The 25824-nt window shown below is 48.5% G+C and overlaps 9 protein-coding genes and 1 non-coding gene across 10 annotated transcripts; 2 read left to right on the forward strand and 8 right to left on the reverse strand.

Annotated features, from left to right (window-relative positions):
* Positions 1–862: 862 nt before the first annotated feature.
* On the forward strand, positions 863–3119 carry MCYG_03610 (peptidase S41 family protein; the record flags this gene model as incomplete). The annotated part of the gene is made up of 4 exons (XM_002848058.1): positions 863–983; positions 1042–1440; positions 1498–2204; positions 2265–3119. 4 exons carry the CDS (start codon positions 863–865, stop codon positions 3117–3119), a joined length of 2082 nt encoding a protein of 693 aa, XP_002848104.1.
* Positions 3120–3453: 334 nt separating this feature from the next.
* MCYG_03611 (small nucleolar ribonucleoprotein SNU13) lies at positions 3454–4001 on the reverse strand (the record flags this gene model as incomplete). Its single annotated transcript, XM_002848059.1, has 3 exons — positions 3454–3716; positions 3805–3900; positions 3980–4001. 3 exons carry the CDS (start codon positions 3999–4001, stop codon positions 3454–3456), a joined length of 381 nt encoding a protein of 126 aa, XP_002848105.1.
* Positions 4002–4311: 310 nt separating this feature from the next.
* On the forward strand, positions 4312–4383 carry MCYG_10536. Its single transcript has one exon. It is a non-coding gene; the product is annotated as a tRNA-Trp (tRNA).
* Positions 4384–4848: 465 nt separating this feature from the next.
* Positions 4849–7770, reverse strand: MCYG_03612 (DUF221 domain-containing protein; the record flags this gene model as incomplete). Its single annotated transcript, XM_002848060.1, has 6 exons — positions 4849–5621; positions 5672–6070; positions 6134–6460; positions 6529–7134; positions 7194–7671; positions 7741–7770. 6 exons carry the CDS (start codon positions 7768–7770, stop codon positions 4849–4851), a joined length of 2613 nt encoding a protein of 870 aa, XP_002848106.1.
* Positions 7771–8584: 814 nt separating this feature from the next.
* MCYG_03613 (conserved hypothetical protein) lies at positions 8585–10147 on the reverse strand (the record flags this gene model as incomplete). Its single annotated transcript, XM_002848061.1, has 2 exons — positions 8585–9536; positions 9621–10147. The coding sequence occupies 2 exons, from the start codon at positions 10145–10147 to the stop codon at positions 8585–8587; spliced, it is 1479 nt and encodes a 492-aa protein (XP_002848107.1).
* Positions 10148–12228: 2081 nt separating this feature from the next.
* On the reverse strand, positions 12229–13477 carry MCYG_03614 (uncharacterized protein; the record flags this gene model as incomplete). Its single annotated transcript, XM_002848062.1, has 3 exons — positions 12229–13137; positions 13202–13279; positions 13376–13477. The coding sequence occupies 3 exons, from the start codon at positions 13475–13477 to the stop codon at positions 12229–12231; spliced, it is 1089 nt and encodes a 362-aa protein (XP_002848108.1).
* A 598-nt stretch (positions 13478–14075) lies between these two features.
* MCYG_03615 (epoxide hydrolase) lies at positions 14076–15484 on the reverse strand (the record flags this gene model as incomplete). The annotated part of the gene is made up of 4 exons (XM_002848063.1): positions 14076–14785; positions 14848–14920; positions 14980–15107; positions 15163–15484. The coding sequence occupies 4 exons, from the start codon at positions 15482–15484 to the stop codon at positions 14076–14078; spliced, it is 1233 nt and encodes a 410-aa protein (XP_002848109.1).
* Positions 15485–19415: 3931 nt separating this feature from the next.
* MCYG_03616 (conserved hypothetical protein) lies at positions 19416–20597 on the reverse strand (the record flags this gene model as incomplete). The annotated part of the gene is made up of 2 exons (XM_002848064.1): positions 19416–19729; positions 19811–20597. The coding sequence occupies 2 exons, from the start codon at positions 20595–20597 to the stop codon at positions 19416–19418; spliced, it is 1101 nt and encodes a 366-aa protein (XP_002848110.1).
* Positions 20598–22201: 1604 nt separating this feature from the next.
* Positions 22202–24111, reverse strand: MCYG_03617 (ankyrin repeat and SOCS box protein 3; the record flags this gene model as incomplete). The annotated part of the gene is made up of 3 exons (XM_002848065.1): positions 22202–23719; positions 23795–23870; positions 24059–24111. The coding sequence occupies 3 exons, from the start codon at positions 24109–24111 to the stop codon at positions 22202–22204; spliced, it is 1647 nt and encodes a 548-aa protein (XP_002848111.1).
* Positions 24112–25161: 1050 nt separating this feature from the next.
* MCYG_03618 (uncharacterized protein) lies at positions 25162–25622 on the reverse strand (the record flags this gene model as incomplete). Its single annotated transcript, XM_002848066.1, has 2 exons — positions 25162–25389; positions 25551–25622. 2 exons carry the CDS (start codon positions 25620–25622, stop codon positions 25162–25164), a joined length of 300 nt encoding a protein of 99 aa, XP_002848112.1.
* Between the last annotated feature and the right edge of the window lie 202 nt (positions 25623–25824).

Genomic DNA, 25824 nt, shown 5'->3' on the forward strand with positions numbered 1-25824 from the left:
CCCCAGAGTTCAGCTAACAGGGCGTACCTGGTCTATATTCCTTGTGTCTATCTGTACGTTCTTCGATGTGCATTCACAGCTGGTCTTGTCCGTCTTCATCATAGCCGTCCTACACACGCGAAATAACTTGCGCGGAGATTAAACAAAACATTGAATTCACAGTAAGTCCACGGCAACTAGTCGCATCATCCGCTGGCTAACCAGTGGTTTTAGGACAGTTTGAGTTTTTTCCAAGTGCTTGGTTCCTATGAAGGATGCTCGGGTTTTTCTATGGATACCATGAGCCCTGTTCCGGCCCAGGCATTCTACTCCAGCATATATATACTATGTATGCGAGCTAGAAGAAGATCCCCCTGGCGCATAATGGAGATAACTTGCCCAGCATAGTATGGAGTATACTTCAGAGGGCCAGCACTTGCATTGCCTGCAATAATTCAAACCAGGATGCCTGAGCGTAAATTCTCACCCGCGGCATGACTCTGATTGAACAATTCAACCTTCCACACCCTTGTGGTATCTCGCAATGCTTCCCCGGCTCTACCGAAGCGAAGTATCGTGGGCTCGTCTCCCTTCTTCCGGGAAATTACCCCCTTTCGCCCCCAGCGCCTTGACGGCCCCAATAGGGGGGAAACTTGAGAAGTTGGGGTTAGGCCAGGTGAAGCCTGGTTATTTAAAGACGGAGGGAATTCTTTATCCTTCAGGCCCTTCTCTCCCGCAAGAGTCGATTCCTCATGGCGTAGCGCCTGTCTCTCTTTTACACATACCAATATCAAGCTACACGTCCGCTCTTTTGTTTAGATCGATCATTCGATATACTTTTCCTTCACCCTGACTCCGATTTGCCGGAGCCATAACAGGAAACATGGTACGATTCCGCCAGGCCGTCGCTGGCCTTTTGCTCTTCTCCGGCGTAGTGACTGCTACCGAGCCATGTGCCCAGGTTGCTGAGGCCCAGCAGAAGCAATTGATGGAACATCCCAATAGTATGTCTGAAATGTTCGGAAAAAATCTAGAGGAAGCGCTCGCTGACAGCATATATAGCGACCACATTCACTGTCACTGCAGAACTTGCCCACGCCTGTCTTACCTCAGTCCCTTTTACAAAAGATGACGCTCTTCGCCTGCTTGATGGACTGCCGTACTTCTGGGACTGGCAGTCTACCAAGCCCTTTTTGAAGGACCCGCCAAAGGGATACGCAGTGCCTGGCACTGATCTCGACGGAGGTCTTGCAAGTATCCGCCAAAAGGCCGCCAGCGACGGCTACAAGAGCGAATTCGACTTCCAGTTCGAATTGGATGCCCTCACCAGAACTGTGCATGATGGCCATTTCAACCTGGCAATGGACCTCCTCTATCTCTTTTCCTTCGTTCGTGGTGACATTGGCCCCATTGTCTCCATTTCGAAGGATGGAAAGGAGTTCCCCGAGGTCTACGCCGTCAGTGAGTTGCAGTGCCTTATCCTTCCATTGTATCTACCCTGCTAACATGTTCATATAGAGGATATCATGGCTGGATTAGCGAATACATCTGCCATCACGAAAATTGACGGTCAAAGCGCCAATGACTGGTTAAAAAAGTACTCTTTCAACGGACGCTCCCAGGATCCTGATGCCCTTTTCAACGGCCTGCTTTACGGCCTCCCTCGCACCGAGGAAAGTAGAGCCGGTTCATTCTACTCCTACGCCGGTCTTTACACTGGTAATGATATTACTGTTGAGTATGAGAATGGACACAAGATGGGGTTCACAAACTACGCTAGATTCACTGCCAACTTTACCGGCGTCAAGGATGGACGGTCGTTCTATAATAAGTTCTGCGGCGGCAGGTCATCTCGTTCCTCTCTTGCTGAGATACCGGAGACCCGCCATAAGGACCACCCTTTCTTTACTAGCAGCCCGATCTCCCAGCCACCTAGCTATGCCCTAACCGCGCGCTCCCTCCCTCCTTATATAACTCCAGTTCAGAAATCCGTTAATGGCGACGTTGCCGGCTACTTCCTCGAGGGCAGTGACTCCCACATTGCCGTCCTCTATCTCAGCACCTTCGCCGGTGGAGCCAACTCCACCGACACCATCTGGGACTACAGTTATACCATCACCAGGTTTTTGGAGGACTGCAGGAAAACCAACAAGAAGAAACTGATCATTGATGTCAGCGGCAACCCGGGTGGTGTAATATTCCTTGGCTACGATGCCTTTAAGCAGGTGAGTCAGCTTGATATTCGCAATACAGCGTAAGACAACACGCTAATACCATATATACAGCTCCTTCCAAATGGAAAGGTGGAAACTCCTTTCAACCAGGGTGCCATTGAACAGTTCAACCTCATCGGCAAACAGGTCAACTACCTCCTTACCCACCCAAAGGCTCCGAAGGCCCCTGATGCCGAACAGGAGAGAAACGACATCTTCGACCTCAACGCATATGTAGACCCCAATGGCAAGAAATACAAAACCTGGAGATCCTATTTTGGACCCGAGAGAGTTCGCCAAGGTAATTTCATCCACCTTGGTCTTTGGGACTTCAACAACTCCGAGATGTCCCTCAAAGCCGGTGGTCTCATCGTTTCCGGCTATGGTAACCGTACCCAAATCGCTCCCCAGGCTTTCAAGTTGGAGGATATGGTCATCGTCACTGATGGTGTCTGCGCTTCCACCTGCTCCATCTTCTCCGACCTGATGAGACGCAACGGCATGAAGTTCATTTCTGCCGCCGGTCTGCCCCAAGCCGGGCGCATGCAGGCTGTGGGAGGTGTCAAGGGTACCCAAGTGCTTTCCTTCCGAGAACTATGGACCGAAGCCCAGTTGCTGCTGAAGAAGTATTCCACCCCCTTTGAGGAGCGTAGGCTAGAGAAGACAGCACTTGGCAAGATGGTCACCAAGGGCGCGTATGTGCTTCAACGCTTGACCAATAAGGGTTCTGGTGGCCGGATCAACTACCGAAATGCCGTTTATACCGACGACAAGGCCCGAATTCCTCGACAGTTTGTGTACGAGGCTGCTGAATGCAAAATCTTCATGACCTTGGATGCTCTCGTCGATGTCAAGGCCTGGTGGGGAAGAATCGCACACTCCTGGTGGGGTAACAAGGACATCTGTGTCGATGGCTCCATGGCCTGAGCACTCGTAGTGTCCATGATAGTATATTAATGGCGGATGTGTGATAATAGGGAGAATGCCCTAACATGATACTCTGTGTATACGTGATCTTCTATTTATACATATTGATATTTTCTATTTTCAGCAGTAGACTTGGGCGAACACAATTGATAGACGGCATTACAATCGAATACTATTGCAGAGCCATAAAAGAGAGAAGAATAATATCTCCAGCACCGAAAAAGCTCACTTCAATTCTTCATCTTGTATCCGGATCTTTAATATCCAGTCTACCTAAACACATAACCTCCCCCTCACAATAAGAAGCGATCACATCTCGTCTCTCATCTTACACTTAAATCATCAACCTTTCAACCTTCTGCCTAATATTGAGAATCTGCGCCTGCAAATCACTAGCCTCGTTCGCAGTAATACTGGCACTGATAACCGAACGGCTGACACCACACGCACGTCCCAGCGCAACCTTGCTAGGCACATAAACGTACGGAGTGTTCTTGTCCTCGCACAAAAGCGGGAGATGGAGCAAGATAGCCAACGGGCTGGTATCAGCGGCCAGAATAACGAGCTCGGAAGTTCCGCGATTAAGGGTTTTGGTAGCTGCAGAATAAGACGCGTTAGTTATAGCTTCGCAAAACATGCACGCACGCACGCACGCATGAACCGAAGAAGGGCATAACAAACATACCTTCGTTGGCACCCTTCTTGAGCTGGCGGTAGTGAGAAGCCTGCTGGACGAGGTCGAGCAGTTCAGTAGTCAAAGCTTCATCGGCGATGGGCCAAGCTGGTAGAGAGAGCGAGAGTCAGCGTTTCCGATCATTCCTGATGGATTGTGAGGGAGTTATGGTAAATGATTAGCTTACCTGCTGATTGTTCATTCGCCATGTTGACTTGTTCCCGTGTTTAAGTGTACGTGTTAAAGAAGGGATGCGTCGCAATCAGGTTTCTCGAGGCCCGGAGTCCTGTTTCTTCACATGTAGCGGCTCGTAAGCGCTATTCTTGGTGGTGCTGTCGGGGAGGAAGTTGGCTGGTTAATTTCTCGCAGTTGATGGAAGTTGAAGTTCTTTTTCCTTGTGCTTTTTTTTTTCGTTCTAGAGCTGCTTATGTAACAATATTACCTAAGTAAGCACGTGATATACCCTAAGAGCGCAACTGCCTAACTAGCGCCAAGTGTTGCCGTATAAACATGAAAAGCGGACCCGTGGCGCAATGGTAGCGCAGCAGATTCCAGATCTGAAGGTTGTGCGTTCAATTCGCACCGGGTTCATCCCCACTAAGCTTTCTTTTTTTTCACGTTGTTTCGAGAGTCACAGAGAGAACTGTCAATTTGTCTGTTTATAAAGGTTTCTTTTTTTTTCTTTCTTTTTTTTTTTTTTTTTTTTTTGGAAAATAACACGGCAAGAATGATAATAAGCATATTAACTATTAAGCTACTTCACAACACAATTGAGCAAAAAAGACCACATACAACTACAACACGTACAGCTTCACTCGCAGTTGCAATTGCAGACAGGCAAGCTTGGCTGGACGCCCGTAGTTCCCATCTCGAATTATTCCAATTTGTTACTTTTTTTCGGGGTATAGGGTATCAATCGACCAAAGAAAACTCATTCAAGCCGCATCAAGTCACCATAAACATTAGCATCATACTTGGTCCAGGACACCGTAGCCACTAGACCAGGAATCAAGACACAACATAGGAAAATGTTCATCTAAAAACAAAAAAAGACGACTAGTAGTAGATCTTCTCTTCATGAATAGGAGGCAGGCCCCTCTCTTCGTCCCATGCAATCTTGCCCTTAGTGTCCATGGTGGCGTCATCATCGGTGATCGGAATGTAACGGCTAGTGTGCAAGACTTCTTGGCGAGAGACACCAGCTTCATCACGAGGAATCCAGAGTAATGGCGCCGTTGAGGTGATGGATGGGTGGTAGTAAGCGTTTTTCTCCACTTCGGTGGGATAGTCGGTATCGAACGCACCGTGGGGAACGAGCTCGCGGAGCTGTTCGTAAGACTCATACTTGTGTGGTGCGAAGAACTTGGCGAACATGTTCGGCTTCTTGCCAGAGGGGCCGCCAGCCTTCTCGGCATCACCGTTGCGGGAGTCAGGAGCTTGTTGTCCGTTGTTCTGAGCGAGAAGAGCCTGGTGTTGTTCTTCAACTGCCTCGAGGTTCTTTGGCAGGTACTTGAGAAGTGGGTTCACAGCGTTGAGCAGAGAAACATGGTAAAGGACGGTGAAGACCAAGAAGATAATCATGAGAACCATGGGACCAGTGGCAGCCCTGTCAGAAGCAGTGCCGATGGCGAAAAGACCAATCAAACAGATGATGAGAAGGTAGCAGCCAACAAGAGTCTGCTTGAGGGCGCGTGGATAGATCATACCCTTGGTGTCAATATCGGTGTCGTTGACATACAAAAGATTGTAGCGGAAGGAGAAATAGAACAGGAACATGCCAATGGCACCGAATCCAAGGACCAAGGGGGCGATAGCTCCGTAGGTGATGGCTGGCGGAGATGTTAGTTAACCGTTGCAATCCGAGTCGGGAGAGTCTTACCAATGACGACCAAATTAGTGAGAACGGGCAAGATGGTACCCCATCCCATACCGGCAAGGGAGGACCAGCGGGTGTACATCTTTCTCGGAGTGTTGTCCAAAATCATACCAAGAATTTTAGAGATGATCAGGCCCGAGATCTGGAGCAGGGCACCAGCACTGAAAGTCAAACCCTGAAGGATAATGTAAGAGATGTAGAAGTTGGAAACGGTTGGGATGCTTCGGGCGAGCAAGCCAGGAGCCGAGGTAGGATTCTTGATGATATCGCTGACGGCGCTGGAAGCCGCAGAGGAGAGGGTGACAACCAAAAAGACCTGAACGACTTGGAAACCAAAGTAGAAGTTCTGGGTGCGCAACTCGACGGCAGCCTTTGTGGGGCATCCTCCGAGCTTAGCAAGGACTGTAGAGCGACAGTTAGTATACTCATGTTGTCTGAACTGAGAGAAATTTGAAAGAGACTTACGTCGGAGAACAATTGGCAACAGGGCCATGAGGACGGAGAGCAGGATAGTTGGGAGCAGTGCAGTCACAACACCGAGGATGACAGGTGGGATACGGCCGATGAATCTCAAGAATGGAACCTTCTCCATAAGGAAGTTGATGTTGGAGATGGCACCAACAGCGGCAACGGGGATGGCCCAGAAGATAATGAGAGCAGTGACGGCAGAGACGGTGACAGCGTAACGAATGATGAGTTCCCACCATTTGATGCGCAGGTTGGACCAGATGATTTCATCTGGGCCGAGACCAATGTAGCGAGGAGCCATGTGTAGTGGTAGGTTATGGGCCACTTGAAGGAGAGAGTTAAGGTTAGTATTTTTATCCGGCCCAGGTACAAAGCTTGAAATGAGTACGTACACATCTGATAAGCGGCTTGCGCCTCATTCTGGGTGTAGAATTCCACAAAAACGGCCGAGATGCGTGTTGCGTCACCGTTGATGTGGCGGTTCTGCATTTCATCGATAAGAGGGGTCAAACGTCCGATTTCCTCGCGAGTCCAGTTGATGGTGTCGACCTTTCTGCCGATGATGGGGAGGAGTCTGTGAGTTGGTCTCTTCGAAGGCTTAACCCATCGAGCGGCGACGGAGCCAGACTCAGCTTCACCAATGTTTCCTTCAGCAGCGGGGTCGGCGACCTCGGCTCCCTTCTGGAGAGCCTTGCCACGGGCCACGTTGGCCATCTTGATGAGCTTGGTCTCGGCGCCTTCGAGACGGAAAGCGGCCTTGTCACGCTCCTCAACCAGTTTCTCGAGCTCCTTGACATCGGTGACGAGCCAGACGTTCTTGACCTTGTCGTTTCCATACATGGAGCGAATCCTGGCCTCGTCACAGTACTCTGCCGGCACGGAGGTGAAGAGCACGGTCTTGGAGGAGATGCGCTCAGCGTACAGCGGAGACATGAAGTAAGCCTGTCGCAAGTTGATAAAGTAAAGCAGCTCACGGGTGACCATCCAGAACACAAACCCTTCAACCCGTTAGCACCTGGTACTTACAGACTGTGGCAGAAGAAAAATTTTAACCTACCGACGAAAATCCATGCAATGAAGCAGTGGGCGTAGAACCGGTTCAGGTTACCGGGAATCTTGTTGGTGACGTTGCCAATGGCAAGCATATCGAGCTGCTTACGGCCTCCATGACCGGTAATGTTGACCGGGAAGAGCACGGGCCAGGTGATAAAACATCCAAAGAAGCAGATGGCGGTCGCGATCTTGAGGTAGCGCAGCAACAAGTAGGCGTCCAGAGACTGGTGGCGCAAGACATAGGTATCCGGCAGCTTTGACATGGACTTGAGCCATCCAAAGAAACCCGGTTCAGGTGGCGGGGTGCGCTCCTGCTCGCGAAGAGCTCCAATATATGTTCTGGGGATGTACTGGCGGCGCTGGCTACGGCGCAAGATGACGAACAGCAGCACCATAACCGCTGAGATGATCAGGGTCGGCACAAGAGTCGAGACGAGACCAGAGAGCGAGTTGGAGGCATCGCTAGGCTTCTCTGGCTCGTCCTGTAGTGTCATTGTCTGTCAGCTATCTCAAGCTCCTCTGTTTACAGGGGGGGATGATGGGGTACGAACGCGCTTCGCGAAGACATTGAGAGTGTCCATGGCTGGCATAGACACCCTGCGGGCGATAGAACTGTCTGCAGCTGGTGTATCCTCTTTACCAACGCAATAGTAGTAAAAGAAGCCTGAGGTCGACGAAGCAGAGAGGAGAAGAAGGTGGAAGAAGCGGAGGAGAGGAAAGAAAAAGGAGGAAGTTCGAGGTTTTTGGGTCTTCGTCCTTGATTTGCTTTAGCTTCCTAGTTCGGGACTAGCGAGCAAGGGAGCTGCAGGCCAGGTTTCCCTTTTGGGACGAGCTCGCCGATTTACTTTTTGTTTGTTTTTCTTCTGTTTTTATTTATTTTTTTTTTATTTCTTTACGTTATATCTGATTAAAAATGTTCCATCTCCTTCTTCTTCTCCTGTTAGCCATGACACCACGAGCCAATAACCATTACGTAGGAAGATCTCGGTCACCAGGAAAGGCTCGACTTTTATCTCCTCATCGTGTTTATGCAAGATCTTTTTGTTTGTCTTCAGGGCTCGCGCTAAGCCCGATACGGACGGATCGGGCCAGACGTGGCAAATTATAGTGGAGTCAGGGGCCATGCTCACCGAAGTCACTGGTACCTGCTTCTACCGCAGAAGTTGTATGCGTCCAGAAGTATCAGTGACTTGAACAGCCACAGCGGCTTGTCAGGCGCAAGAGATGGTGACGTGATGCAAAGGTACTTGTATCACCACCAAGCGTGGGCGGGGGCGGGAAGTACCTCAGCACAGGCAAGCCATAGCTAAGCGACGACGTCACCCTGAAACACGTTGAAACGACCTGGACATGTATATTACATGGCATGCTGTCATGGATATAACATACACAATACTATATGGGAGGTCGAGTAGACTGATTACTCGACAGCGCCATGCGGACTTCACGCTCGAAGCGCTCTGACGATATCTCCAGGTCGGCCTGTCTCCCCATCAGGATACGCAGCAACACCTCCCCAAAGAGGAACTGCAGCGTCTCCCCCAGTGCGTTCACGGCCACCATCAGATCTCCCACAAACCATGCCCGGTGGCCATTCCGTAAGTCCTCGTGCCAGCCCTCTTCCAGCAGGATCCACAGCAGCGTTTGGGCAGACCGCTCCCGGTCCAGCCCATGCTCCACCACCTTCATCGCCAGGCCGTTGATGAAGCGGGCGCGTTTATCTTCTTCCTTCAGGTCGAGCAGTGCCGCCACGATGTACATCAGCGATGCGATGCGGCTCTGGTAGCCGATCGTCGTGGACTGGATCACATACCGGCGCTCATGGTGCGGAACCTGCGTCGGAATCGGCCCTGATGCCAAAATGAGGTGAAGCGGGCTGTGGAACCGAAAGGCGTCAAGGTACTTCCCTGCCTTTTCTCCTCCCTCTCCGCTCGTATCGGGCGATGGCGGTGGCCGGAGGGACTCTGCATGGCGTAGGAAGGAGACGAGGCTATCGCCCTCGCCCGGCGTCAAGGCTAGCCGTGGCGTCCGTTCCCCAGGACCCCGGATGAGCCGTACATAATGTGTACATGTGTCTTCCACGCCCCAGTCCCTCTGCTGTCGTTTCTTGGCCCGCTTCCTCGTCTCTATCCGAAGCCTGTTCAGCGCTTCTTCAAGGTACGGCCACCCCTGTCCGGGGACCCCATACCGATCCTCTTGCACGGACAACGATGCCATCGCCATGGTAATATTCCCATTGCTCCAGTCATTATCAGCCTCTTTCCTTCTCCTCTCCTTTTGCAGCTCACCATCCAGTAGCCGCTGTGCTTCAGCAATATAGGCGCGTGAGGTCTCCGTCCCCGTCTTCCTATGCCCAAACACACATGCCTCAAACCTCGCGCTATATGTAAGTATCACGATATGGAAAGTCGCCATATCATTTAGCGCATACTGAAAGACACATGTCTTCAGATGCCGGTTCTGCCCCGACCAGTATGCCAGTTTTGATGTCCATATGTCCGCTAGCTTCTGCACTTCACGGCTCTGCCGTAGTGGGAATGTGTCGAAGGGGTCCAGTGTGCCTACGCCAGGCTGAACTCGGAGGTTCATGGCATTAACAGGCTGTGGGTAAGTAGATATTGGCGTGGATGAGGCTGATCCTGACCGCTCCTCCTTCTCTTCACCGCCTGCCTGGCCCTCCCGTCCGTTCAGCCACAGCAATATCCTCGCCGAGTTCGAATCTGATGTAAGCGTAGACGCAGGTTTTATCATAGACTTGGATAAAGGCGCGATTACCCGCTTTCCGCCAGGCTGGTTGGCCGCGTTAAGAGCATGCTGCTCGTGCGAGATAGATAGTTGCCCATGGCTCCCTTTCCGCTTCTCCCGTACATGATGCTTCATCACATGTGATCGTTTACCCTTCTTCGACGATGTTTCGTCTACGAAGAAGAATTCTTGTCGTCCCTCATTCCCTTTCATCGTTGATGCTTTGCCGCCGGCTTTCCCCTTCGATAGGCCTGCAGACCCCCTTGGATTGCGCTTTTTTGTTGTAGTAGTTTCCGCTGTGCTACATGTACGTGCTTGGGAGTGGTCATGACACATTTGCGGACCTGCTAAATATCCAGTCAGCCTTTCATTTTGCAGAGATTGATGATCATCACTGATACACAATGATAGACGGTATGATTTTGTTATGTGGATAAGCAATGGCAATGACTAGGTGGTATGCATATATATGCTCCCACCTTGGTTCGTATATACGTACCCTGCTCAGCAGCGGCAGTGATGGGGTGCATCATCACCGGTCCCATAGCGTCTTCTCCGGCTCACGTTACTCCGTACAGGTTACTTCAGGCTGAAGAGCAAGGCGGATAAAAGGCCAACAGGGAAGCAAAATGGTAAAAAGAAAAATAAATGCTTCCCGTCAAGACAGGGCGATAAGCAAGCGAGAAAGGGAGGTTGATCGTTTTTTTTTCCCCTTTTTCCTTGTTTAGTCCGAAACAAAGCGCTGGATCTGGAGTTGCTTCAATCGCATGGTTGGCTATGCCGTGCGTTACCCTCACGTAATGGTTCCCAGATCGTATATGGGGAGCAATACTATGCGGAGAGGTATCAGGAATGGGTTGATGATCGAGGAATAATCATCAATGATCAGTCAGTCAGTCAGCCCAGCAATCAATTCAATCAGCCAGTCAGAAGTAGTTCTGTGTTTGCATCAACAATGCAGACCCCGATGGCAGGATAGTTAACCTTCGAGGCTGACTGTTCCGCTGGCAACTAATAGTGCGATGCTTGCTTTTGGCCAGGCGAAGAGAACCAAAAGAAAAGAAGAATAGAGGGGGGGAAAGTCCCAGGTGCGTGGTCCAGCTGGCGTTCCTTTTTTTTTATATAATGTTTTTTATTCTCTCGTTGTCTGGAGGGTGAAGAGAGGCAGTGATAAACTATTTAGTACCAGCCTTTTTCTGCTCGTATTTTAGGCACGGTCGGATCGCAGGAGGCGGGCATGGGTGGATATTTGTAACAGGCCAGCTGGAATTCATGAACACTGCACAAGCGTTAGCATTTACCTGATCTGGTGCTAGTTCATATTTCTAACAAAGCTGGCCATTCAGTGTTAAATGTCTTGGTTACATAACTCGTACTTCATCCGTTGGTGTATCAGATACCGCAATCCAGGCTCGCCTGAGAAGCGCGTACCCGTCCCTCCTTGAGGGTATGTTTGTTCCATGAGGGCCTCGTTCAGTCCATTCGATTCGTATTTCGGCATTGGTTCAGCGAGAGTGAAAGAATAAACAAAAAACAAACATCCAATGGCTAGCTAGAGGCGCGGGGAGATAAAGGCTAACGAGCTGTGATGTGCCCGTTAACTAGCATGGGTGGTCAACCGCCTAAGTTTACCGAAGCCATGGAGATCACTCGCCTCCATCAGACCACCTGGCTGGTTTGGCCATGGAGCATTGGCCGTGTCCGCGGAGTTTCTCGGTTTTGTTCTTCCCTGGGTTGTCTATGTACACCGTATATACATAGTTGAGTCAGTGCATGCATGTTGCCGTACGAATTAGGTAAATGGGGGAATATAAAAGTTGCCAGTCGCCTGGACATCCGCACGCACAGCTGGCTGATCCCAACATAAATAACAACCTCCTCCACCCAACTGCATGTACATAGTACTCCGTACATGGACTGTGCATTCACCCTCTAGAGACTAGCAGGACTAACAGGTATCAAGGGGCCGATATATATGTAGGTAATCAGTCTCCCGTTCTAATTTCGACCCCTGTTTTGTGACCTGCTTAAAGAGGAATACCCTGCATTGTATAATAAATGTTTGTTTTTTTTCTTGTTGCAGGTATTCGAGATTGGACGGAACGGCTACCGCTGCAGCCAATGCGCAGTTGATATATTGTGTGATAATTGCTCAGCTGGGCTTGGCCACCATGTTGTGTCTTTGAATAATGTTTATGTAGTGCACATGTTGCTTGCTTTTCCGGTGTATCCGTGCATGTAACCAGCGATATTCAAAGTCAACGCACAGGGAAATTGATATCTTTCTCGCCAGATTAAAATGTCGATGAAGAAGATATGGAGCCGGCATTTCGTCGCTGTCGATGTCGGTGTGGCTCCCTCCTTAACAGCTGAGGCAAAATAGTTGTCAGCCCGTCATTATTGTCTATGTCCATCTCGTTATCACCATCACTGACATCTCCCGGTTCTGGCCTCTCATTTTGCGTTTGCATGATGCTTTCGCCACCGGGTCCTTCCCCATCATACCCGGTCTCACCATCGTCAGGCGCACTATTCTCCTTGTCATCGCTTGCTATACTATCGAAGTACGCATCCGTAACGCCGCGAGGTGGAACTATCCATTCTGGGTCTTGATAGATCAAGAACGGCCTTGAACTGCGATAGTTGCATGCCATCTTCTTGTCTTGAGTCCTTTCCCTTAGAGAACCAGGGTTTATATCTGTGGTAGCGTTGTCATTATAGCCACCATAGGCTCCATACGTGTTTGTAGCGCTTGATGAGCTTCTTGTGGTCGTGCTATAATACTTGGATGGCACCGTCCAACCCACAGGTCCCAGGTACGGTGACTTGTATTCTGACCGTGATTGGAAGAAACCTGATGTTGATACCCGCGTATTTGTATCCTTGTCATAAAGGATGCCGTTCTCCCAATGCATGATGTAGCTTTCCGCTTCCGATACCAAGCGGCGGTGAGAGTATGATTGGCCACTTTTGTTGCTGAAGCATTGAGATGGCGTCTGCGGCAGACTATCATTGCCAAAGGTTTCTGGGCGAGGCTGAGGGGGTCTCTTCATAGGGTCCATGTCACCCGATCCTTCAAATTCTCCATGGTATGATTCTAGGGGGAATATGAATTCTGGGTTCGGGGTTAGACGGCCGAGCTTTCTCGGTGAAAAGGATGAGGAACTGTTCTCTGACATAGGGCTCTCGCGGCTCAGATTTCCCTGACGTTGGCCAGCAATGTTAGAGCTCAATGTGTAGGCAGTCCTGGAGAGAATCAGTGTATACCTCGTGTCCATCGCAGTCACCGTTCATCATAGCCAAAGTGCCACGCAAATTGAGCTTATTCTGCTCCGATAAACGTGCCTGTTCTCAAGAGAAATAGTAAATGGTTAATCTTAGGACTCAACAGTTGCTCATGTGTCCCACATGAAAGCTTATGATGTCCAATACCACACATACCTGCTCTTCTATATCCAAGGCCATCTCAAATTCCACAGGTCCGAGTTCAGGCTCTGAGGTGAACCTATCAAACCCCCTTCGTACCGGAATCAATTGAGACATGGCTAGGAACTCTTTTGCGTGAGCCGTTGTCTTCGAAGAAAAGATAACCTTCCACGCCTTCAAAGCCCAGAAGAGAGCTCGGTTTGACCGGGACTTCACCTTTGGTGTATAAAGTGATATGGCTTGGGGGCTGCTGCCTGTTCTTCAAGAGATACTACATCTGTAGTAGCTATTTAACAACAAGATATCAAGTGCTGAACAGGGTGGAAGAGATGTTGTTGATAAGTATGAACCAAATAAAAGGTCTTAGAGCAAGGAAGAGCGCGTCACTTCGTGTTATGGAAGAGAAGGTGTTCGCCGCTACTGACTTTGCCCTTTATTTTGGCTGAATACGCAGAACTAGAGTATCTTGCCAGTGTGGTCAGCAGAGCAAGACACGTAGTATTTTTATTTCTTCCAATTCACATCAAATAGCCCTTATCACGTTTTGTGAAAGATATTGCGGCATATTATATACATAATTAATGTGACTGAGTTGGGTATCAGGAGTTAATACAAATTATAGACAAAGCAGTTCTAAAGGACTATATAAATGGCCAGCTAGGCCAAAGATCAAACATTGCATACACGATACCAGAGTGATACAGGCAGAAATAATCTAATATCCATCCGTACCAACAAGTGCACGGTAGGCCTGCCCTTTCTTCCCAAAGAACCCCTGGATATCCGCTGCCAGGTCTTCGGGAACTTCCCAAGCAGCAAAATGGCCTCCCTTCTCAAATTCAGTCTCCCTTACTACATTACCAATAGAACGGCACCATAACATCGGAAACGTAAGCATCTCGCGCGGGAAATGTGCAACAGCAAATTTAACATCAGGGGAATAGCAAGTTGCTGCGTCGTCACTTGAGACGCTTCCTGGGCCAGAAGGCGCGTGGTTGAATTCATAGTAAATCCGAGTTGAGGCAGCAGGTCCTGCACGGGAGAAGAGGTATATTGAAACCCAGGTCAGAACTTCGTCTTCAGTCCAGGGATATGAGTCTGTCCAAGCATGCAATTTCTCATATATCCAGGCCAGTAGGCCTACAGGACTGTCTTGAAGGCTATATCCGAGCGTCTGAGGTCGAGAGCCTTGCTGTGCCATGTATCCGTTACCTTGAGTCAAATAGTTCATGGAGACTGCAAGCTTGGCCTGATCTTTTTTGGAGAATGGGAGTGTGAATAGAGACTTGAGGAATAGTAGAGGTGTTCTCCACGGGTAAGGGAGTGAGAGGATTATGAAGTTGGTATGCACCGCTTTTACATGTGAAGGGTATAGTTTCGCCATGACTCGAGATATAATGCCACCCCAGTCTCCTCCTTGTATGGCTGTATGGGGTAGTTGATATCAGTGTTTATACTTGATATGCTAATGGCATGTATGCTCTTACCGTATTCTTCATACCCCAAAGCCATCATCACGCCATGCAGAGCTTCTGCATACTGTGCAAGCCCGAAGCCTCTCTAAGTTGACCGTTAGAAGGAAATTCAGTAAAAGTGGATAATCAGGCCAAAGGTATTACCTTTTTAACTCCGTCTGAGAACCCAAAGTTGGGCAGAGATGGAGCCACCACATGGAAGGCTGGCTGACTCTCATCCCCCGTTGTCAACAGAGGTAATAATTTCGTGACTTCGAGAAAACTTCCGGGCCCTGGTGAATGATATCAGCGGTAATTTACATAATATTGAGTTAAACGGGGACTCACAGCCATGAAGAAAAAGCAGGGGGATTGCGCCAGTTACCTTGCTTCTCTTGTGAACAAAATGTATGTTCAATTTATCGAAGCCTGCTACATCGACGTCGACAGTAAACTGGGGCACCTGTTCATTAAGCCGTTTTTCTGCTTTCCGCCAGTCAAACTTGTCCTTCCAGTACTCTGTGAGGCGTTTTATATCATCCAAGGGCGCACCCAGATCCCATTCAGAGTTGTCCAGTTCATCCGGGAAGGTGGTAATCTCTAGTTTCTTTTGAAGTATCTCAAGCTGCGAATCAGGGACAGAAATCTTAAAGGGCTTGACGGCACTCATAGTTATCAGATACGACTCTACTATCTTCAATTTCTTCCAATATTGTACATGAGATTAGAAGACGCCGTTGGATATGAAGTTGTTGACGTCCATACGCCAAGGACAGTGGACCGAGGTTCATCTCGACCCCCTGAACCGACATCTTTTGGAGGTAGACCAGAGCTTCGCTATCTAGAAGTGAATATGGTCAATACAAGGTACTCTTTAACTCATTATATCTTCAAAGTTATGGCATCGTCGGTTTACAGAGTAGCGTGAGTCGAGGAAAACTGCATAAGAGATGACCAGCACACATACTATGTATACTATAGGGTCTGTCTACGTGTATATATAGCAGAGCAGCTATCTTCGTACTATTCGTGACACGGAGATTAAACAATAGTCATATACACATCCCCACGACGAAAGACGCCGTGGACTCCTAGTGCTCGAGAGCCTTGGTTTTGATTTTCTGGCTTAAAGTATGGCGCTGATTATCACCGAAGCTAGGGCGGGAAACATGGGAAAGTCTGGGCCGCACACGGCAGATACCGTCGAATGAATTTACGTCACCGACACAATATTCTAGATGGGCCGAAAAAAGAAAAAGAGGTTCCTCCCGTTTAGTACATGGTAAGCAAGCCCTAGTTTCTGCATATCCAACTTACTATGTATGGAGAGCGCAAGTGAGCCTGGAGAAAGCCATCCAAACAAGGAAGTGGTTGACATGTTGGCGGACTCATGCCCATAATTCCTTTTGAGGGTACTATGTAGGGCCACCTGGAAGAAAAAAGTGGCAGTTGTATTCGGTATTTAGGCGGATCTACTCTGGTAGTTACCCATCGTTATCACGCCGGTAGTCATGGCCGGTCGATAAGGGCGGTTAATAGTCCACCCAACAGCGTGGAACTGCGAAAACGACAAGAACGGGATATATTCGATAGAAGGCCCACAGAAGCCGAAAGCAATGGGAGTGATCAAGCCTCCCGGAACGGTCCGCGACCTTGAACTGACAAGCATAGCAACCCAACAGTTGTATTTCTTGTAAAGGCAGCCATAACTGCACCTCCTCTCTATGAAACGATCCAGATCCCAGATTTACCGGCAGGATAAGTTTTGGGCGCCAACCCAGGTATAAGCCATGGCTTTTTATGATAGTCGTTGCTCAGAACACAAGGGGGTATGGAACAGCATCTTCTTAGAATCTGCTGTTTGTCCCTGGGCTGCATCATTTTCATCTTTTTCTTTGTTCTACATGATGCACTGCTGACTAAGCCGACCCGGTATCACGTGCAAAACCAACCCTTGACCAAGATCATTTCATGTGAGTTACATGAACTTTTAACGGCATGAGGATTTTGATATGACACCTGCTTGTGCCATCTCTGAGCATACACGTACGGAGTACTGTGTAAGGCGAATCAGCACCCCTGCCCCTGATATCTCTTGACTGGGGGGCGTCAGTACATTTCGAATCTCATTATCCAGGACCTGTGGAGTAACAACAGATAAGCTAAAGCGACACATCCAAAAAGTGTTGGATGCCACCATGTTCCATACGGACCAATACAGCCCTGGCATAACACTCAATTGCCACAGCGAGAATATGGGTATATATATTCTTGCCTGCATCAGGCCTGCCAATGCACTAGCACACACATATTAGCAGTAGCTTGCTGCACTGTTAGGTTCACCTCCACTTTGATCGACAGATATCGCTTGCTTCGATCTTTAAACGCCCATTTGTTGATTAATTAGCACGCATTACGTATAATAGCCATTATTGGGGGTGTCAGTGTATGCAGGTTTCGAACCATATGGAGAATTGGAGGTTTTCTTTTCTTGCGCGTATTGGAGATTACGGGAGACTTGCTTGGGTGGCCGCTCCGCGACTGACAGACCGACACTTGACTGCCCAGGGCAATTGAAGTTGAGGAGAATGCATCTGACAAGAAGCAATTCATATATAGACAAGGAAGCGGGTATGATGAAACAACCCACACCCATAAGAGCAGCTTATATCGAATTGAGGCCTGTAACCATGGACGGGGCGATTTTCCATTCCTGTTTGAGTGGCGTTTAGATTGCGGAGAAAGTATCGCAAATCGCATGGCGGCATCATCATATTTTATACTTAATAGCTATACAATATTACTATATGTCATCCTGCTCTGGAAGTAACAAAGCTAAGCATATAAATGACATCCATTCTTCGCCAATGGAAACATATATTCTGATTCGCACACGTGGATTCCGACTGTTTCTTCAGACCAGAGTTTGGTCTTTTCAGCATCACATACTATGTACGGAGTCGTCGGTTGACAGATGGGATGGACAGGAGGGATAAGCCCTGCAAAGTCAACGATGATACCACCCTATCCCGTCCTACCAGAAGCTCACCGGGAATATACATAGTATAGGCTGTTCACAACCAGGCCGAGCTAAAATATGCATTGGACAGAGTCATGTATGTACATATATATACATCGAAAAAGGGAGCGAGTTACTTGGTATCTTGCCTGTTCGAGCCCGTCCTCCAAGGAAATCGATGTCATCATCTTCCTCATCAGGTTAATCTCGCCTGTTTCCCTGTCCGTGAGATCCATACACGCTGACTGATATGTACATATAGGCATCTCTGTGCCGCTGCAGCACCTGCAAGGATGAACCCATCGTATATGTACTTACATACATACGGCGTGCGTTCGGATATACATCAGCTGAACAAGACCAATAGCTCACTTTTCTTATATTTTTCTCTGCAGGATATGATTAGCGAAGAGTAAACTGATCTACCTGCTGCATGGCGGGTGTTATATACACAGGTAGAAATGAAGGATCCGTACCATACAGAGTACCTTCTCTCAAGGCGTTATCTAGCTGCATATTCCATGTCATTACCCGGTGCCCCTATAGCAATAGTATTATACTTAATATATGGACAGATTAAACGACACCCTTGACGCCAGCGGAAGAAGGGAAACTTGGCTTCTTTGAGAGCCAACAAACAGCGTCTTAGCCTGTCCGCAACCGCAAGGGTATCCCTGTTTCACGAATACGAACCGATGGGGGACCGCGAACAACTTCCCCATGCAAAAGACATGCAGAGTCCAGAGTATAAACATATACTTAGTACGGAGTACAGACATGACGGTTTTTGCATGCTTATGTCAGTTTTCTTCCTCCATGAACGGGAAAAGCCCGCGAAGTCCGCCGGAAGGTTAAACAAGAGGATTCGTGAAGATGTGACATCTGCTTCTTGCCGTGCAACTTGGAGCATTTATTGAAGAGCGAAAATACAAAAGGGAAGAGGTAGCGATATGTAGATGGTTATATATAATATGTATTTAAAAATTATAAAAAAGTAAAAATAACACCGACGTTCCCCCGTTTTAAGAGACTCCATGCTAAGTTATCCATGTTTCCAGTGCTGATGGAAAGAAAAAAGGACTGGCTAAAAGAAGGAAAAATGCAGCGCTATCATCACCATGTTGGCTTCCTTTTAGTTTTTTGCTTCCGAAAGGGAATAAAATGAGATTTAACTCCAGAGTAGTATGAAAAAAGAAGATAAGATTATGCAGTACTGGAGGGTTTTGTTGGGTTGGATGTTTATAAGGGAGTGTTTAAAAAAAAAAAAAAAGGGCCGGGTATGTGGTGGTAAAAAGGACGGGAAAAAGGGGGTTAGACGCAACCCCCTGGGATAAATTTGAAGAGAGGTCGAACCATGCGTCTGCCACTTGAACCAACCGGCATGGAATTTGCATATTTGTTGATGCTGCCAATACCAGACAAGCAAACAACGCATACATGCAGAGGGTGGAACCTTCAGTACGGTTCGTTCCCTTGAGTTCGCGCACCGTAGATGAACCAAGTTCGCAGGACCTGAAATAGGCGAAAAACAAGAGTTTTCAAGGCATCAGCTCACGTAGAGAAAGTGAAATAGACTGGTTTCCTATGTTTTTAACCTCCTTCGTCGAAACGCGGCTAGATCAATGGATATAGAGGATGTCGATGAACCGTCGTCCACTTCGATAGCTCCCATCATTTCGGGCGGCGTTTTCACATCCCCGTTCATACTCATCTTCATCTTAACCGGCTGGAGCGAGTCATTCTGCATCCGTACGTCGGAATCTGCAGGTCCAAAGGTTTCAACGGCCGTGCGGTCACTTTTGCTTTCCTGTGCATCTTCCTCAGCCTGCTGCTGTAGCTTCTCTGCTTCCTTCTCAGCCTCTAGCCGGGTCCCTTCAGCCTGAGCCATTTCTAGCGCTGTATTAAGCCGTTCCAAAGCCTTATTAAGCTCTCTAGAACAATCGCCGTTTCGTAGGAATTGGTGGGCCGCCGTCTCACATAGACTCTGGGCAAGCTCTAGCTGCTTGTCCGTCAGGTCGAAGGCGGAGGCGGACTGTTTCGAGGGGGTCATGGAAGAAGGAGCAGCAGCAGCAGCAGAAGTGGCTGTGCCGTTAGGAGCCTGTTTCGAATCAAATTGTGTACTGCGGGACTTTCTAAAGGATGGATACTGGGGTAAAGCGAGAGTATGGTCGTCGTCATCTGGGCCTGCAGCGAATAGGTTGGAAGGAAACGCCCGACGGCCAAAGTCGATTTTCATTATATAGTTCATTCGACCTTTTCGGATCTGGTTGCGGGCACCGCCTATGTCACGGACAAGCCGTTCGAGGACTGTCTGGGTGTGAGAATCGTAGTGTATGACGACCTGCTGCCGGACTCGACGGGCGACACTGCTGTCAGCGTCCGAAGGGGCGGAAGCGGTGCTCTCTGGCTTCCGTTTCCTGTTGATGGCATCCTGGTTGTTCTGGCGGGTAAGCCGTTTGAATATCATGGGGTCCATGAAGGGGTCTTGCGGGTCTAGCTGTCTGGAGGGAGAGCCGGAGGAGGTCTTATCCTTCTTGGAGGCGACCGAGCGGTGGTCATCGTCCGGTCGATTGGTATGGAGCGAGCTGTTCCGTCGTCTTCGCTGCCGGGGCTTCGACTTGGACAGGCGGGTGTATTCCGCAGCAAACTCGGCGTGTTTGGCAGCCGTGTGAGAGGCCAGCTCGGTGACTCGAGTCAGCCATATGGGGATGTGTTCGATGAGGTGAGAGAAGCATTGGGACGGGTCGACCAGAGCCCCGTTCATCTTGCTGCTGGTCGTGTTTTTTTTTTTTTTTTTCTTTTCCCTTTTTCTCTATGGCGAGGAATTGTTAAAACCAGCCGTTTGTTTCGGGATTGTTTAAGAATCTGGAGAGGAACCAGAGTGTTCGTCAAAAAGGGAAAGCCGTCGTAATGGCTGGTCGTTAAAATTGTCGTATGCTGGCTTTTGTAGTAGACAGGTTTGGTGATGCTCAGCGACGGCCAACCTTTTGTATGCGCAAGAATGGAGCAAAAACGAAGTTATGAGTAAAATAAAAGAGAAAAAGAAAAAAAGAAAAACCGGGAGGCAAACAGGAGTGACGGGCTAGCAGGATCGAAGAAAAGGAGCCATAATGCAATTGCGTTCTCAGTCTGGCTGGTCGACGGAGAAGCAAGAAGTGGTTGGTAGAAGGAAGAAGAAGCGGAAGAAGAACAAGAAGGACGAGGACGGGGCGGGCGGGCGGGAGCGACAGGAAGCCCCGACTTAGCCTAACTAGTTATTTTTAAGGCTACGCCAACGTCGTCCTTCACTGAAATACTTGCATACATACGTAAAAGATACGACATGGGGGCGACAAGGTCTTCATCCTGGCCACCACCGACATATACACACACAGGTCATACACGGTGAACCCTTTAAGTACAAGGTGTGTGTGTGTACGGCAGGCCATGGATGTTGCTTCTTTGACGCAGGATGTTGATATTAACAGTACTATGTAACTGAATTGACCGGCCTCTCAGCTGAGAACGGTGGGCTCGATGGTAAAACATACAACCTGCCTCTCCTCCCACATAGTACGGATATATAAGCATCCATCGCAGGATAGGCCGATTAACTGGCGGTGGAGAGATGCACACAATGCATCGACATCAAGCAAACCCATGTCTCGCATACTATGTATATCTATAAGTCGTGCACACTGTATGACCTGGGAAACTCCGTCTTCTTCTCCGTCTTCTTCTCCGTCAAAGGGAGCCCCCGGCATTATTACTCTAACTGGTTAATCTCAGGTTATCGTCCTTTCTCTCTTCTTTCATCTTCCTTGATCCAAGTCACCAAGGCACACTTGGGTTAATCTTGTTGGCTCTTAAGCTTGGGGGGCAAGCCTCCTTGCTCCCCCGTCGTCTGTTTCACCACGCAAATCATCGACCCCCTTTTTTAATTTGATAGCCGCGTGGGTCGTCTTCCTTTCCCTCTTCTCGCTCTCCTACTTCTTGTTTCTCTTTTTTTCCATGGGGATGTTTTGTTTTTTTAAGGTTCTCTTCTAAAAACAACCCTAGCCTCGGACTTTGTCTTGCAAAAAAGAAAAGAAAAAGCCGTTGGAAGTGGATGCGCTCTTTGTTCGTTCTGTGACCTGCATGGAGATTTGTAGATGATAATATAGTGAAGGGGGGCTACGTCTTGTAGTACATTCTCTGCTAGCTGGTTAGCACTACGATGTCTTTTAGATATTCGATTTATCGATGAGTGTTGCAACTATCGGGTTTGGAGCAGTTCAGAGAGCTCTAGAGACGTAAAGATCAATATATAACATGGCGATTCTAGCTTCGAGAAATATATACAGGCACTGTTCCTGGAATAGAGCCTGGGTATAAACACAAAACTCCCTCCTAGGGGTCCTCATCCATCCTCGTTTGACGAATGAGGTCGAGCGTCATCCTCTTTGCCTTGAGCTGGGCATTGTCACTATGTTCAAGAATCGTTGTAATGCCAGATATTTTTGCGATTTCCATGGCGTTATGACCGTTCGAGTTGAGGAGAGTAATATCCGCTCCGTGCTTCAGGAGCAAACGTATCATTTCGGGGCAGCGCTCTTTGCAGCTTCTCATAAGCGGTGTAAGCATGTCATTATCTTGAGTATTGACATCTGCTCCTCGCACCAGCAGCCTCTCGGCAGCGTCCACGCATTCCCAATTGACAGCAGTATAGATCGGGGTTTCACCTCTGTGATTCTTTGCATTGACGTTCGCACCGAGTTTGTCAACTAGGGTCCTGATATAGCTATCGTGTTCTATGTTACGGGAATGGAGAGCGGTGTTGCCTTCCTCATCTGCAAGATTCACTGAAATTCCTGATCGCACGAAAATCTCGATCATCGAGTGTTCAGCTTCCTCTACGGCTAAATGGAATGGCGTCGCCCACCGCGGTTGAGTACGTGCAGGATCTGCTCCGTGTCGAAGAAGTAGTTCAACCATTGGTTCACTTTTGGACTTCACAGCAAGGTGAAGCAAGGTATCGTACGTTGCGTAGCAGATTGCATCGACATGGAATCCATCGTCCACAATGGAAGAAATCACCTCTCCAACTTCGAATGAAATCGCATCACACAATGCAGTGCTTTGCTGGTATTCTTTTGAATCCTGCTTTGCGGATAGATAGTTGAAAAACGCACAAAAAGCCCGCGGCCGCCCGTCTTGCGTGGGTTCGAGTTCCGGTTTTTCTATTGCCGCCGGCTCATCCGTACATCTCCATACCAAATCCGCTAATTTCCGCGATGGATGGTGGCGAAGAGCGTCAGCCGCACATATCCATCCTCCCTGGCCCTCTAGATATTGTGCAAGCTCGTCGTGCTCGCAATCCAGCGCTAGGGCAACAGGCGTCTTCTCTTCAAAAGTTATTGCGTTGACATCGGCACCATTCTCTATGAGCAGTCGAGCTGCCTCGATGGACCCGCCCCTAGCGGCAAAGTGAAGTGCGGTCGACCCGGTCCTTCGACATCTGTAATTCGCCCTATCTATCAGGAGTTTCAAAATGTCTATAGATCCATATAGTGCCGCCAGGTGGAGGGCACACGCAAACCTCCCGTTTCTGCGTTCAGATGAGTTGTCTTCGGCATCCTTGTACCTTTCCAGATGTTGCCGAACAACAAGTTGATTCCCTCGTTCAATGGTGATTGCCAGTACAGATCTAGCACGGCCCTCTGGCGATTCGACTTCGTGCTGGTATTGCTGCCGCAGGAGCTTGAAATAATCGTCGCGGGAGAAGAGAGAAGTGCGGGAGCGAACAGCTCCAGTGAGATAACGGCTTCCCGCGAGCTTCAGGCTGTAGTAATCAACCACGGGTAGAAATGAGAGAATAGAGTCGATGAGCTCGAACGGCAGGCATTCGATGGCTGGTGTAGTAGCCATCTTCTGTGGCCTTACCGCTCATATCAATAGTTGCATTGTATATAGTTGAAGCAGATGTGACCCAACTATATATACCTTGCGTCGGTTGTCTCCAGGCAGCAGCGGGCTCGCTGGTGACTCACTGTTGGATTCACCCATGGCCCTGTGCCAACTGAAGTTCACTCCACAGGACAGTCAGTAGGTTGCATAATGGCTGTGCCCAACAGCCCATTTATAACTGCATACTCGCAGTGCATGTATCCAGAATGTTGGTCTTCCGGATGACGGATTGAGACAGGGTGTTTGTTTGCCTTGTTTGCCGTGCTTATCTAATTTGATAATATCACGTGAACTTCTTACTCAGCTTGTTCTTGGAGCCTCAAAAAAACATCCTCGGTTTCCTCCTTAACCATGTATGGGCTTCAAAGTCACCACATAATACTACGCTTGGAAGAGCTCTGGCCGCTTCCAATCTTTATTCCAGGCCCATGTTTGACATTCAGCTTATAGCCTTTGTACGTTTCCTAGGTCACACCAGAGAGGAACCCGCGCGATAGCATCAGACACAAAAGGGCTCAGTGGGCGCCCATGTCTTACTATGAAAGGACGTTATAAGGGTCAGATGGGCGGGAATATTTAGATCTTTCGCCGTTGGGTCACACACCGAGCCAGTGATGTGAATGTGGCAGTCGTTCATGCCTCTGACTGCTCAGCCAGCTCTAAATATCCACTAGTTATTTGGTGCTTAGAGGATAGCTCTCCCCGAGACATAGGGACTTGAAGTTGATATCGTACATACGATCCTCGGAGAAGATACAGACCCTGCTATTGTTAAGTTGCGACAGCAGGCACGAGATATTTAGATCAAGAAGTTACCCATTTCAACAATATCTTGCATAACACCCAAAAACAAGGGAGATGGTTTCAAAGAAATCTAAACAGGTACACACTATGTTTTCTACACCTCCGGAGTGTAAATTCTTAGTAAAAACCACTAATATACTATAATATTGTCGATTAGGAATTTTCTCCGATATCCAGCTCACCGAGCAGTTTTAAGACCAAATTATGTCGATAATGGATACTGTAAATGTACAAGTTAGATGGCACCGTCTACACGGATACACACTGATCGAACCATCTGAACTCCTCCGGATAACGATCAGCTCCATTAGAGAACAGCAGGATAAGGATAATAAGCAAGATATTCAACCCGGGAGTTAATCTGCAGGTCTCATCGGCTTCAGGAAAGGACGCTCCGCGGGACTTGCAGAGAAGGACTAGGAAGTTCGCTTACCCTTCGAGTACACAAGGCAGAAATTGAACTTGGACGAAAGTTGAAAAATGGAAGCTGAATATTAAGGTCAATGATAATGTCATTGAATCCATAACGTACAAGCTTAGCGATGCTTCAGCTTACACTTAATATTCCCCCTTAACCCCGTATGGAGGGCGTCCGGGTCCTAGCCTACTAATTGCCTTGTCAATTCGTCCACCCTTGGAGGAGTGGCCCTTAGCCTGGTCGATGATAACTCCTGTTGACGGGTAATATACATCTCTCTGCCAAGGGGTTGTCTGGTATCCCAAGTACGGAGTAATACTTGGCTGGTTCCCTCCTGCTCTCGATGTGGAGACATAACCACCCTTGGCAGAGCCTGTTTTGATGGCAACGTTCGTATATCTTCGATCTTCTATCCAGGCGTCTGTTTGAGTTAGTTACTATGTATGTATGTCCGTGGAATAAGACTGTAAGGGGGGTAGAGGCGTCCTTTGTTTGAGGTCCAGGATGGTCATGCAGGGTCACTACAGTCCTAATTAAGCATCGCCTCCTTGGGGAAATCCTTCGTCTTACAACGTTGAATACGAACTCGTTAAGCTTCTTGTTGTCTCGGGTTTTCATCTTTTTCCTATTTGGGACCTTCATTATTTTAGTCACGTGTATTAATCAGCATAGATGACTAAGCTTATTTCCGTGAAAGAAAAACATTGCCTTGTTATGCTAGCTGTTATGTCGGTTGCTTGCTATGTGAGTGTGCTTGCTATCTGCAGAAGGATGGCAACCTTGGCCACATCCCGTAATCAACATGAATCTAATCCCCAACATTATCACCACTTGATATCACTGC

Source organism: Microsporum canis, genomic scaffold (assembly GCF_000151145.1).
Source record: "Microsporum canis CBS 113480 supercont1.3 genomic scaffold, whole genome shotgun sequence".
NCBI lineage: Eukaryota > Fungi > Ascomycota > Eurotiomycetes > Onygenales > Arthrodermataceae > Microsporum > Microsporum canis.